The sequence below is a fragment of the Lytechinus pictus genome, chromosome 7, assembly GCF_037042905.1.
Source record: "Lytechinus pictus isolate F3 Inbred chromosome 7, Lp3.0, whole genome shotgun sequence".
Lineage (NCBI taxonomy): Eukaryota > Metazoa > Echinodermata > Echinoidea > Temnopleuroida > Toxopneustidae > Lytechinus > Lytechinus pictus.
This window is the reverse complement of record NC_087251.1, coordinates 17,267,980-17,282,143: the sequence shown is the minus strand read 5'-3', so window position 1 is coordinate 17,282,143 and position 14,164 is coordinate 17,267,980. Positions and strand designations below refer to the sequence as shown.

At 35.6% G+C, this 14,164-nt stretch overlaps 1 protein-coding gene across 1 annotated transcript; it reads right to left on the bottom strand.

Moving 5' to 3' along the window:
- Positions 1-325: 325 nt before the first annotated feature.
- LOC129265955 (sialin-like) lies at positions 326-12,767 on the bottom strand. The gene is made up of 9 exons (XM_054903854.2): positions 12,636-12,767; positions 11,404-11,646; positions 10,308-10,395; positions 4,986-5,081; positions 4,471-4,595; positions 3,861-4,013; positions 3,447-3,579; positions 2,317-2,558; positions 326-556 (listed from the first exon to the last, which is right to left on the bottom strand). Exons 1-9 carry the CDS (start codon positions 12,765-12,767, stop codon positions 326-328), a joined length of 1,443 nt encoding a protein of 480 aa, XP_054759829.2.
- Positions 12,768-14,164: the final 1,397 nt, after the last annotated feature.

Genomic DNA, 14,164 nt, shown 5'->3' with positions numbered 1-14,164 from the left:
ATAATTATTATATAAGCATACACTCTAAAAAAAGTTTACCCAATATTGGGTAAAATGGGAACTTGCATGTTTTGGGGTAAAAAGATACAAAATTTTTGTAAATTTTACGCAATGTTGCGTTAAAATTTACCCTTCTAACACACATTTTACCCAATATTGGGGGAAAATTATCCAGAAAACATGCATATTCCCTTTCTATCCAATATCAGGTAAATTTTTACTGTCTGTTTTTGGAGAGTATAAAACTGCTACAGACACGAGTTTCAATTCACCTTCTCTGTCAAATAACTTGTAATCAAAATATATTTTTTATTCAGAAAATCATTCAGGTGTCGTCAGTGGGTAGCAACACATTTCTGTCGGTTTTACAAGCTATCTCAGTATCAACTATTCCTCCATACTTGGTCTCTTGGTGATCACTGTTAAGTTTCTCTGCTTGATCACATTTTGCCCATGATTGCAGTTCTGAAGTCCCAAAGACCATGAAGAGAAACCATGCTGCAACAGCAATGTAAAATGTCACCCAGAAAAATGACCTCCATCCCGCTATATCGGCCTGTAATGTACCAAACAAGCAATAATTTGACAGGCATATTCAACGATTTCACTTTCAGGCAAAGCAATAAAAATTGAGAAAAAATGAAATCTTTTAAAAACTGTATATTTCATGTTATACATGCAATCTTAGTAAAATAGAAAATGCCATGCACAGTGGCGAATGGGGGCCAGAAATTGCACACAGAGCAAAAAGCTGCCAGCGAGCGAAGCGGTCGAGCAAAAAAATTGAAAATACAAAAATCGAGCTTTGATGATAGATTTTTGGACATACAATTCAGAAAATGATATAATTGTTCATCCTTTTCCTTCCCTTTATTCCATTTTCTACTCTTTTCTTGATCATGAAACTTTTGGGAAACATGTGTAATTCCGAAGGTTCGTCAATCCGAAAACGAATAAGGTTCGTTAGCCCCCAAAATGAAATAAGGTCCGTTTTTCCGAAAATGAAATTTTAATTTATTCTAGGAACAAAAACGGTATTATGCAGTAATAGTTTCATCGGAGGATGATATATTTGTATATGGTGTGGTCAAAGCATGTATTGCATTAAAGGTCAAGTCCATTCCAGAAAAATTTTGATCTGAATAAATAGAGAAAACTCAAAAAAGTATGTCGCTGAAAATTTCATCAAAATCGGATGTAAAATAAGAAAGTTATGACATTTTAAGTTTTGCTTATTTTTCACAAAACAGTGATATTCACAACTCAGTGACATGCAAATGAGACAGACGATGATGTCCCACTCACTATTTCCTTTGTTATTTATTGTTTGAATTATACAATATTTCATTTTTTACCGATTTGACAATAAGGACCAACTTGATTGAACCATAAAGTATTAAACAATGCTAATTCCACATGTTCAGGGAGTAATTAATCATTGTTTCACTTGGCAATGAGGAGAAAATTTGAATATTTCATATAATAAAATACAAAAGAAATAGTGAGTGGATGACGTCATCAGTCTCCTCATTTGCATACCGAACAAGATGTGCATATAACTGTTTTGTGAAACTAAGCGAAACTTTGAAATGTCATATCTTTCTTATTTTACATCCGATTTTGATGAAATTTTCAGAGTAATGTTTGTGGGATTTTTCTCTTTTTATTCAAATCAACTTTTTGTTGGGGTGGACTTGTCCTTTAAGAACTTGAATCAAACATCTTAATTTCGATTTTCTCTGAGCAATTGCTGCTTGATCGAGCGAAAAAATCAGAATGTTGGGGACTTTGTGTTGGTCACAATGTCCAGATAAGGGAACTTTTGGGATAAGGGAGTCATTTTTAACAGAAAAAAATTCCCGGAGGAAAAAAGGGACTTTTTTCAAAAGGGAAAATACCCTTTTTTCAAAATGAAATGTAACCTTTTTCGAAATTAAATACTCTTTTTTTTTTAAGGACATCATAATACATTTCAGGTTATGGGCAATTTACGTGTTTCAGATTAACGAACCTTCGAAATTACGAAGTGTAACCAAACTGTTGGGGGTCTATGGCCCCAAGGCCTATGATCTGTAAGTCAGTGCTCATGCACGTATATTATCAGGGGCGACGTCAGAGCACTTTGATAATGGGTGGGGGAAGACGACCGAAACGAGAGACAATTTATTCTCAATAATGAAATAGGGGTATTATTACTTTATCATTAAGTTAGAGGGAACGTGAGGGCTTTTGGGGTAAGAAACACGAAATACGTTATTTGACCACCGCCCCCCCCCCCCCCCTTGGCCTTCTGACTCCACGAATCTGCAGACCTACCTGGTTCTCTGTGTAGACCGCAACAACCGCTGGTGAAATAAAACCAGTGAATGTTGCAATTGAGTTGGATATAGCAACAACCATTCCTGCATAGGGCGTGGCAAACTCCATCATAGTGAGACTCGATCCAGAGTAAGCCAAACCAGTACAGGCCAGCCCCAGTGAAATGAATGTGATGGCGAGAGTTGCATTGCATCCTACATAGCCCGCCAGGACGAGGAAAATGCCCGATGGTAAAATACCTGACGATGAAAAAAAAAAAAGTTATCATTTCAGGGTATTCCTCCGCCTTCATAGGCCTTATACAAGGGAGACGTTTGAATTTAAATTTTTATCAGCGTTTAGACTGGAATCGTTAGGCCTATGTGTGAGCGAGTAGAGTAATCAAGCAAAAAATGAATGTGATTTCATAAGAATTTTTTTTTAAATCCAGCACCACATCAAACAAGTATAGCCAACGCCAGTTCTTCTTATGATAAAGTGATAAAATTCTTCTTTTTTCACGATTTGCTTTTATCCTCAGAAGTCAGAACTCATTCGATGGAACTAATATGTTGTTTGATAATTGGTTGTTTGAGGGCGTCGCGACGTCTTTATTTATATTTTTCCTTTCTTGCTATTTAAGAAAATTATCTGCCTCACCCACCCCGACTTAATTGTTCAAGGATGGACTTGTACCGTATCTGCGCCCTTAGGCAGGTACTATCGACTTTTATGAAAACGAAATATGTTATACAGATTTGAAATCTTGTTAAGATCAAGTACTGCATTTGTACCCATTAACAGTGGTATATCTTGGAAATCTGTCCTATATACCGGGTGAGAAATTTCGTTGTCAGTGGTTGCGACACAAGCATAAGAGGGCGCATTATGATCACGTAATAATTGTGCCCCTTCCAAAATCTGACGCCGGGAGCAAGCGCTGCAACCTTGCAACTTCCAATTTTCGGCCGCTGCGACTTCTTTGGTTATTCAAATTTCTTTGTCTTTCACCCCCCTTCATTTGTCCTTTTCCGCCCAACTAAAATGGAGCTCGTTAATTGCGCCTTCTTTCTTTTCGTTGTGAAACAAGTATATTCGAGGTGGGGTACTTGCTCCTTGAGTTAGGACACTCAACAAACTGATCTTACCCAATGTTGTCATCAATTTCCTTACGGTGGTCAAGCTGAAGTTGGTGTGAGTGAGAAGGAAGTCTGCGAATATTCCACCACCAATGATGAAGATAAAGAAGACGATATGTGGCACTGATGACAAAAAGCCTGCCTGCATGCAAGAAAAAAATAGAAGTAGACCTATTTCTCGCCGATTAACCTTTATATTCCACGTCTTGTTTTCCTTTGATGTTTTCTTGGGGGTGGTGATTATCTTTTATTCAATCCCCGTTTTGTTGTTAGTGAATAAAGGCCCAATATTCATATTTCAAAGTAACCTCTAAAATGAAAAAAAAACACACAGGTACCATAATTATGAGGGGAGAGGGGGAAGTTTACTGGTGTTTTTTTTTATTACTATAGGTATTAATTTTTGTGTGTGTATTTCCATACCTGAGAAATGTCAAATCGGAGAGCTTCTTTTAAGAATATAGGCAGGTTAGATGTCAGTGAGTAGAGGACCCACATAAGAGCGAAGTCTGCACCAATCACAGCCAACAAAGGAAGTGACGTAATAAAACGCTTCCATGGATATTTCTTTGGTGGCTGGAGAAAGGAATACACAAGTTAATTCGACATTTTATGTGCGATAAATATATTGATAATTATCATTACATTTGCGTAGACAATTTTGGAAATTAGGCATCTTCTTGTAGATGCCTCTCGAGAGAGGCATAAGTTTCTATATTAAATTCTTTCAAAATTTTCAGAATGGCATTTAACCCATCTTTGTATTGAACACTTTGATTAAAGTTATAGAAGATTAAAAATGCAGAAATTATATTGAAATCTGCTTCCATCATCTTGACTCTATAGAGTATAAGCAAAATTTGTACGCATCAGTTGGCTCAAGTAATTTGTTCTGATACATGAACACATTCATTACTTCTCAAGTTGTAATTACTTGTTTTGAAAATAAATATTATTCTTTATATTACGTTTCATCTGTTCTGTAAATCGATACATAGACTGATTATATGCAGTTTTTGTTCACTTTCAATACCTTATCTTCAAGTCCGAGTTCAGATATGATGTAATTCTTCTCTTCTTCTGATATTCGTGGGTGTGTCATGGGCGAGGAATGGACCACAGCAAACCATAAGAAACACCAAAGCACTGCTATGGAACCTATACGCCACGTGTTGTCATGAATACAATAAATAAGAAGGGTGTATATGAGCTTAAATTCCATTCAAATTAAAGTTTAGTAAAATGCACCTTTTTGTGTAAAAGATAGAAAATAGTTTCGTACGTGCTCAGACAACCCTAACTAAAAAGATACAGACGAAAAGAGCTGAGTGTTTTTTAATTCTGACTTGCGGATCTATATTGTTTTTGCAAGGCAGGGCGGTAAAGGGGTGTTTTTCCAATTTTTGACAAGAAAAAAGTAGGAGGTTGAATCCGTATCTGCATGTCGATTTTTTTCTCACAATTACATGCTATTGCTAAGTAAGCTACGATAGTTGTAATCACCGTTCCTCTTTACTAATTGAATTACTAAAACATTGCTTTTCTCACCAAAAATATAAAAGGTGAACTGCCAACCACCAAGGATGTCGGAATCAGAGAGAATACCCGAGATTGGTTGGGCAATGATTTGGCCGACTGATGAACCTGAAAAGATAATGTTATATACTCCTAATTAATCAACAATAATTATTAATTAAGGCACATAAATAAACACACGTCTGATACTCTTGGTAAATGATTCCAAAGCAAGTTTATTCCGCATTGCGCCTGCGCAGCTACAATAGTAAGAAACAGTGAGTCATGGTATGACATCATGTATGACATCATTATCAATATATAACATCTCTCCCCCCTTAGATTAAACATACCTTTTTAACTTCCCAATTCAATTTGCAACTCAATAACTGTACCAGTAAATATTCAACTGGTCATGAAACTATATATTGAAATTCAACAATTTCCTTTGATATCAGTTCCCAGATTCAAATTTTACTTTGAGAAACTTTTGATAAGACATTATTAAATGATATACGTCAGTCAGGAACTGAAGTTAGATTTAAGAAGAATAAATTCAATGATACTTTTTTGTTTCACTGAACTAGGCAATTAAATCAGGAATTTTGACAAGGTCAAAAAATGTGTGAGTTAATAATCCAAGACAAGATCGTATTAAAATTATTGTTGCGTCAAAAATTACGAAAATCCATAATAGTTCCTTAATAAATCTCAAATATCGTGATCGTCTTCACGATCGGCGCGAATATCACGGATGATAACGTCATCATCTTCGTGTGTCGGGCCGCTGTCGTCATTCGAGGTCGATGAAGTCGAGATTCGACTTCGCAGCAGGTCAACATGACGTTTCCAATTCAGCGTCGAGCTATTGGCATTGACATTTACGACATAGGATACCGGACCGTTACGTTCGACTACCTTTCCATTGGTTACCTCGCCCGTAATTTCTCACAAGAACTTCTTCTCCTATCTTAAATTCGCGAAAGTCTGCGAAAAGTGTGAGCGGTCTGTGAGAATTGCTTCTTTTCAACAGTTGCGTTCACATCAGGCAGAACAGAAACAATTCTCACAGACCGCTCACACTTCTCGCAAACTTCGCGGATAGGAGAAGAAGTCCTTGTGAGAAATTACGGGCGAGGTAACCAATGGCTACCCGGAAAGGTAGTCGAACGTAACGGTCCGGTATCCTATGTCGTAAATGAGGCTGTTCTCACTACGTTCCTAAAACTAGTTTACTGGGAACCGGTTCAGAAAGCCAGTTTAAAAGATCGCTTTGCTAGCGTTCTCACTTGATCACACGAAAGTGGTTTTCAAAATCACTTCACGTATAGCGCTCTTGTTGCTATGGAAACGCTCTCAGTGGGGAGACACGTTTCGCGCGAAATTCGAAACCGCAGCATAGGCATTCTACACCTGTCGTGTGGAGTAGCGCGCTCAAAATGTGCGAAGATCGCTTCCCGAAGAACGGTTGTGTCCTCACTTACGCTAAAAACACTTTTCCGATGCGAAGCGATCTTGAAAACTACATCGCGAGGTGGTCTTCCAAACTGGTTTGGAAGAGCGCTTCCAAGAGCGCTTCGACCGTTCTCACTTAGCGTTAAACTAGTTTCCACTAAACTAGTTTCCACTAAACCTAGTTTAAGGAACTGAGGTAGAACAGCCTCAATGTCAATGCCAATAGCTCGACGCTGAATTGGAAACGTCATGTTGACCAACTGCGGAGTCGAATCTCGACTTCATCGACCTCGAACGACGACACCGGCCCGACACACGAAGATGACGACGTTATCATCCGTGATAACGAGAATGATGATCGCGATGTCGACGAAGATCAGATAGACATTCGCGCCGATCGTGAAGACGATCACGATATTTGAGATTTATTAAGGAACTATTTAATGAATTCAGACGAAGTGTGCTTGATTTTCATTAGCATATTAATTTTTGTTTTATTTTGCATGGAGAATTCCAATGCGTATCTCATGATTATTATGTTGAGAATTGGTAGTAACATACTTATAACAAATAATCGTGTTGATAAAATTGGTGGTGGTGTTGCAATTTTTGTGCCGAGTCAATTTGAGTATGTTATTATTAAGACATGAATTTAATGAATGAAAATGCAGAAACTTGAAACTTTATTTATTGAAATTAGTGATCGTGATAACAGAAAAACTGTATTGGGAGTTGTTTATAAGCCTCCTCGCAGCAATAGTGCTGATTTTCTAGACACTTTAAATAATTTACTACATTATCATTCTGTTCAAAACAAAAGATGTATCATAATCATGATAATGCTGGGAGACTTTAACTATGACCTGTTAGCGAGTGATACTAATATTTTTGCAAATGACTTTTTAGAGACATTCCTTTCTGCCTCCTTTTTGCCACTTATTTCTAGACCCACTAGCATTACTAATACTTCCGCAACTCTGATTGACAATTTTTTCTCCAATGTACTTCAGAATTTAAATCTGGTATAATTATCTCAGACATGCCTGATAATTTCCCAATTTTCATAAATTGTTCTAATCAATATCAGCCAAACAACTTTCCCGATTATGTACCTAAGAGGCGTGTATATAGTGATACAAATATATCTCGTTTGAAACAGAGTTTAGAAGAAGAAAATCTTGGGATGATGTATTTAGTACAGAATGTGTTGACGAGTCCTATAAAACATTTATTGATATCTTCATGAGTCGTATTAATGAAAATATTCCTTTTGCAAAGCCCAAGTCCAAAAATTATAAAAGATCACCCAGATTACCTTTGATAACGAATTCAATTCGTCGTTCGATAAATAGAAAAAAAAATCTATTATACTACAAATATATATTAAGATTAACTGAGAATACTCGGAGCCAATATACTAATTATAAGAATATACTAACAGGGGTCATCCGTACTGCTAAAAATGCATATTACCATGATCAATTTAACCAATGCAAGAATGATCTTAAAAAACATGGAAATTGATCAATTCTACCATTAATAATGGTCCAAAGTTTTCAAAGATAACTAAGCTTATGCATAATGATTCTATTATTGAAGATAAAGTTCAGATGGCAAATATTTTCAATAATTATTTTTCACAAGTTGGATTCAAGCTCTAGTATACCAACAAACTCCCATTCATTTCATCAATATCTGGGGGATAGAAATCAAAGTTCTATGTTTTTCTCTCCTACAAACGCATAGGAGATAATTATAATTATATCTAGCCTAAAATTAAATAAAAGTGCAGGATTTGATAACATTGATAACAACCTTCTACAGAAAACTATGAATTATATAATTGACCCTCTTATTTACATATTCAATTTGTCATTATCATCGGGAAATATTCCAAAATCAATTAAAATATCTGAGATAATACCAGTCTTCAAAAAGGGTGATAGTTCTTTAGCAAGTAACTACAGAACCATTTCATTGCTTACAAACTTATCTAAAATTCTTGAAAAATTGGTTCACATATACGAACCATATGTTTTTTTTTAAAGCACAACATCCTATCCGATACTCAATTTGGTTTCCGGGAAAAGAGTAGCACTTCCCATGCAATACTTTCTTTAGTTCAAACAGTTGCCAAAGCTTATGACAAGTCTTCGAATACGATTGGTTTGTTCTTAGATTTGTTTAAAAGCTTTCGATACAGTTGATCATAACATTCTCTTTTATAAACTTTCTCATGGAATTAGAGGGGAACCACTAATTCAAGAATTATCTAACCGGGCGTTCAAAGTTCGTTTCACTTTATTATAATATTTCTGAATGTAAACCTGTCCTTTGTGGAGTTCCACTGGGCAGCATTCTTGGCCCACTTTTGTTCATTACTTATATAAATGATATTGCTATGTCATCTAGATTGCTTCCATTTATACTTTTCGCTGATGACTCTAATATATTTATGTCGCACCCCGACTCAGAGCAATTGATGCAAATATTCAATGACGAGCTAAAAAATGTTTCTAATTGGATAACAGCTAACAAACTCTCTCTTAACCTAGAACAACTAGCTACATGCTATTTAGCAACAAGATTACGACTGTACCAAAAGATACAATCTTAAATGATACTGTCATTCAAAGAGTGCGATCTACTAAATTTTTGGGACTAATCATTGACGAAAAACTTTCTTGGAAAGCACATATTGATAATATTTGTAAAATTATTGCTCGCAACATTGGTGTCATTAGAAAATTAAGTCACTTCTTACCCCATTATATTTTGTTATCATTATATTCAACGTTAATTTTTCCTTATATGAATTACGGAGTTGTTGCATGGGGTAAAGCAGCGAATTCTCAAATTAATCGACTTTTTATATTACAAAAAAGAGTGATTCGTATTATTAATCATGCAGAATTCAGGGCACATACAAATATTCTGTTTTTGAGAAATAAAGTATTGAAGGTTAAAGATTTATATTATTTTCAACTATAGGACAGTTAATGTACAAGTTTATCATACCTTTTAATGATATGTTTGTAAAAAATGATAAAATTCATAAGCACTTCACTCGTTTGCACAGAAAACATTTGTTTTTACTGGTCCAAAATTATGGAATTCTTTTTCAAAGGATATCATACAATGTAATTCAATACAAAATTTCAAAGGAAAACTTAAAAAATATCTTATGAATTCATATTAGATTATCGTTTTTTCCTAAAGTAATGTAATTCAGAACTTAATATATAAATGTGTTTAATAATTTCTCTTTGTATATATGTTTAATCGTTTTATGATTTCTGTATACAAAGTATACTGAATCATTTATTTTTTTATTATTTATTTATTTTTATTTTTATTTGTTTATTTTTTATTCATTGTATATATATTGTTTATTTCTTTATTTTATCTTATTTTTGATTCATAAAATGTACTTATAAAAGGGGGCCTTCACCCTACAAGCTCTGCTTTTTAGTTGGTCTCCTTCTCTTTCGATTTCATGGAATTATTGTATTATAAAATTATTTAAATGTTATATTTTGTAAATATGTATATTGAACTATCATTGTAAATGTAAAACGATTGAAAGAGAAAATAAATAAATTGAATTGAATTGAATTATCCCCTAACAGTCGGTATGCGGCGTACAGATGTGGGAGGCTTTGGTGCGCTGCCCCCCCCCCCCAAAAAAAAAAAAATAACGACCAAGAAAAAAAAAGAGAAAAGGAAAGAGAAGGGTGGAAATGTCAAAATGTACCACAAAATTGGATTTTTGTAATTAACATGTCGAATGTTTTGCTCGCTCGCTCGCCATACCTGGCCCCCTCAAAATGTTAGGTTCATTACACCCCAGACCGTCGCTCCCCCAATCCCCCACTATTGGGTGGAGATGTATAACATTACCCGCAAAGATGATAGCGAGTAACTTGCTTCTATCTGCCGGGGGAGCCCAACGGGACATCATAGAATATAGACAGGGGTACGTTCCACTCTGTTAAAATGTTATCAGAAATTCAATTTATTTGTACATAATATTAATCTTGGGAAGTTCATGAAATTACGATTAACTGGAACAGAGCACAAGTTTCTTATTTTGTAGTTATAAAAAGGATCACTTTATGCCTGGTTTCATTTATTGCCAACACATAATAACATGCATCCATCAATCAACGAATTATAACTGCGCAAAATATAGATAATGTGCAAACAATGGAGCTTTAAGTGCAAACGCAATTGTCGAATTAATATCCACCGGGAATATCCCTTACAACATCGTCGGTGGAAACACAGGGATACACATACATTATTGGAGAAAAGTACATTAACTTCCACTATTTCATTTCGATGTAACGTACATGTATATACTCGCCCTCAATCATGGCCGTCTCCAAACTCTCAATTATCCTCAAAGCAAAGCTGTAAGCAAATGCTCGAGCACGAAATTTTCATAATCCACTCTTTTCTCTATCTTTTCATTTTGGTCATCCTTTTCCTATATTTTTCATAAATTAATTAAGAGTTCATGCGCCATTTTTATATCAATATCATCATAATGTTACATACAAAAAATATACAGCCATATGTCGGCCTGAGGGAAATCCATATTTAAAAACAAAACAAGTTGAATTTAATTCTCGAGGTGAAACATGATTATAGTAAACAAATAATCAGGGGCCGGTCGGTTTATAATCAAAGATTTCCCATCAAAACCAAAGCAAAACAATATGATTTATAAAACGATCTAGATTATTTGGCCGTTGTAATTTAAATTACGATTGATCGCAATTTTGTGTTACTGAGTCCGGGATCCTTTTCATGAAATTTTGGTTCACGTGGGAGGGGATGAGATAATAACTGTACTTGAATTCTGCTCGTTTTCCATTTTTTAAAATTTTGTGCAGAAAACTGCAATCAGCCAAAATTATATCTTTTTCAAATATACCAGCAGATATTAGATTTGGGATTGATTAAGGATAAAATGATTTTGAGACATATATACCTCGGAAAGACCGGCAAGTATTCTCAGTGTTATGATGACTGGAGCTCCTCCGTTATAAGCTGCTAAAGGGATAAACAGTTGAAATATAGCCGATCCTAGATACCCAAAACCTATCAACCAGTAGCACGATCCAGGATATTTATCAGCTAATACACCAGCAGGTACCTGCAGAACTGGAAAGCCATAATATATCGCGGCTAAGATCTGCTCCTGTGTATGTGCGTCCCATGGAAACTCTCCTGTCTAATAGTGATATGAAGGTATTGAACGTGAGTTAGAAAAAAAATTGGAATTTAAGAAACTGGACGGGAACCATTAATTTCAATCATTGGAAATGACACAACAACGAATATCCCTTCTGCGTGCGTATATACCGCAATTCATGCTGATAATTTCTTATATATAGGGGGGGGGGGGCTACTGGTACATTATTCAGAGAAATTAGCTTAGGTTCTGTTGATCGTTCTTTGGATCAATAAAGGTAGTGATGCAGTTTAAACAAGAGTGGCTTGTTGGATATTGTAGGGAATTTTCATAACCACTACGCAGATGCATTCTGGAACATTGAGAATCTATTGTGAAAAGCCCTTTGTCGAAAATCTCTGAATCAAAACAGCAGTTTTGTCCTAGACTGACGACATAATTATTTGCAAATTTTCTTCAGCTCCGAATCTTAGGGCGATCTGCTGTCCCGATTCACCAATTTAATTTTCGACAATAACCTCTGAGTTTTTCATTGTGATTGGACGAGTATTTCAATAGAATTCCAACGTTCCAGAAAGCGTCTGCGTAGTATTGTGAAAACTCGCTATTGCCAACTTTGTATGGGACATGCATACTCGATTAACTTCTATCGCTCTTGGATGCATGGATGTTTTCGTTTAGTTTCGTTGTTGTGAAGCATTGCAATTAACAGGAATTATCATTTCGCCAATATTCCAATATGTATTATTATATAAGCCCTCATCAGCGTCAGTTTCTTCCGTTTACATGGTATACTTTTCCATCTGGATATAGGTCTGATTCGGCTAACGTGTTAGAGTGCCGTAAATCTTCTTCTGGGAGATAATGTGCTCCATTATCATCGTGATTTTTCATCTTTGTATGGAAACATGATTCAAATAATCTAAATGATTGTCAAAAATATAACATCTGTATTTTGTGTTATCGCATCGAAGCTAAATTAATACACCAAGAATGTGGAAAACAATAATCAAGTAAAAGCCTCCTACCCTAATGTTTTCTTGGTAATCATGTTCCGACCTAGCAGGACATAGTTCAGTCGAGTTGGAGACATCATAGGAAGTACTGTATGAACTATTAGCCATCGCTGTCATGGCCACACTAATGTTGACCCTATTCATGAAAGTACAAGTCAATCCTAAGAAACCTACGTAGCTTAGGATATATCGGCAAGAGATCAGCGTATTTGGTGGTCCTATGTCAAATAAGATAAAAATGCAACGAGATGGAAAAAAAAGAATCAGTCATTCAACGTGATTTTATTTCACTTTGACTTAATTTCAATCTACATCTAATGATTTGGATCACAGTCAGTGGAAAGTTCAAAATGCAATAAATTTGATAAGATAATTATTTCATTGTCGTTATGTATTTTTCCTTTTTGTTTGGCTGTCTGTGTATCGTATACTTTCACGCACATTTTCTCTTGGGTTGGGTTGATTACATTTATGAGTATGCCCATTTTTCTATTATATAAGATGTGAGTTCAGTTGTGAGAAAACATTAGATCCGAGCAAAAGTATTTTTATACATAAAATGAACTCATAGGCGGATCCAGGGGGGCGAGGGACCCGGGCCCCCCTTTTGGCGGAGAAAAAAAAAGAAAAAAGGGGGAAAGAAAGAAAAAAAAATGAAGGCAAAAGAGAGGAGAAAAAAGAAGGGGAAACATAAAAGGAGAAAGACGAATGAAGATGAGAAGATTTGAAAAAATAATTTTTAAAATATTTCATGTCACTATATACAGTATAAAATTTTCGCTCGCGCTCGCATTGCCTTTTAGGTGATTTATATATCTTGCTCAGTGGCGTACCGTGGGTCATGGCATTGGGGGGGGGGCACCAGCAAAAAATTTGAGCTACTTAGTGAGCTCAGTTGCCAGGTATACTGACCTAATAGAGACATTTTAAGGACCGTGTCATTAAACGGATATGTATCTCACTGATCAATTAATGTGAGCGCGAAGCGCGAGCTGAAAATTTTTGATACTCAGACATAAAAAGGGACATTATAAGCAAATTTTTGTTATCATGATACGTACCTGTCTCGGTAAACAAATAATACGAGCGCGAAGCGCGAGCTGAAATTTTTTGTGTATATTGACCCCAAACAGGGACATTTTAAGGACTATATTTTAGGAATCAATAAAGAGTATACATATCTCACCATATAGTCATCTAATGCGAGTGCCAAGCGCTTGCTGATTTTGTTAGAATTACATCTAAACACACTTGTAGTCATTGTAATCATGATTAACATAATTATGTATCTCACTGATCAAATATCGCGAAGCGCGAGCTGAAAATTTAGGAAATTCAGACCTGAAGAGGGGCATTTTGAGGCTTGTTTGTAGGAATTCGCGAATACCATACGTATTTCACTAATCAAATGATGCGAGCGCGAAGCGCGAGCTGACATTTCTGTATAATTATATTGACTCCAAACAGGGATATTTTAAGGACTATTTTTAAGGAATCCATTAAGAGTATACATATCTCACCATACTCATCTAATGCGAGTG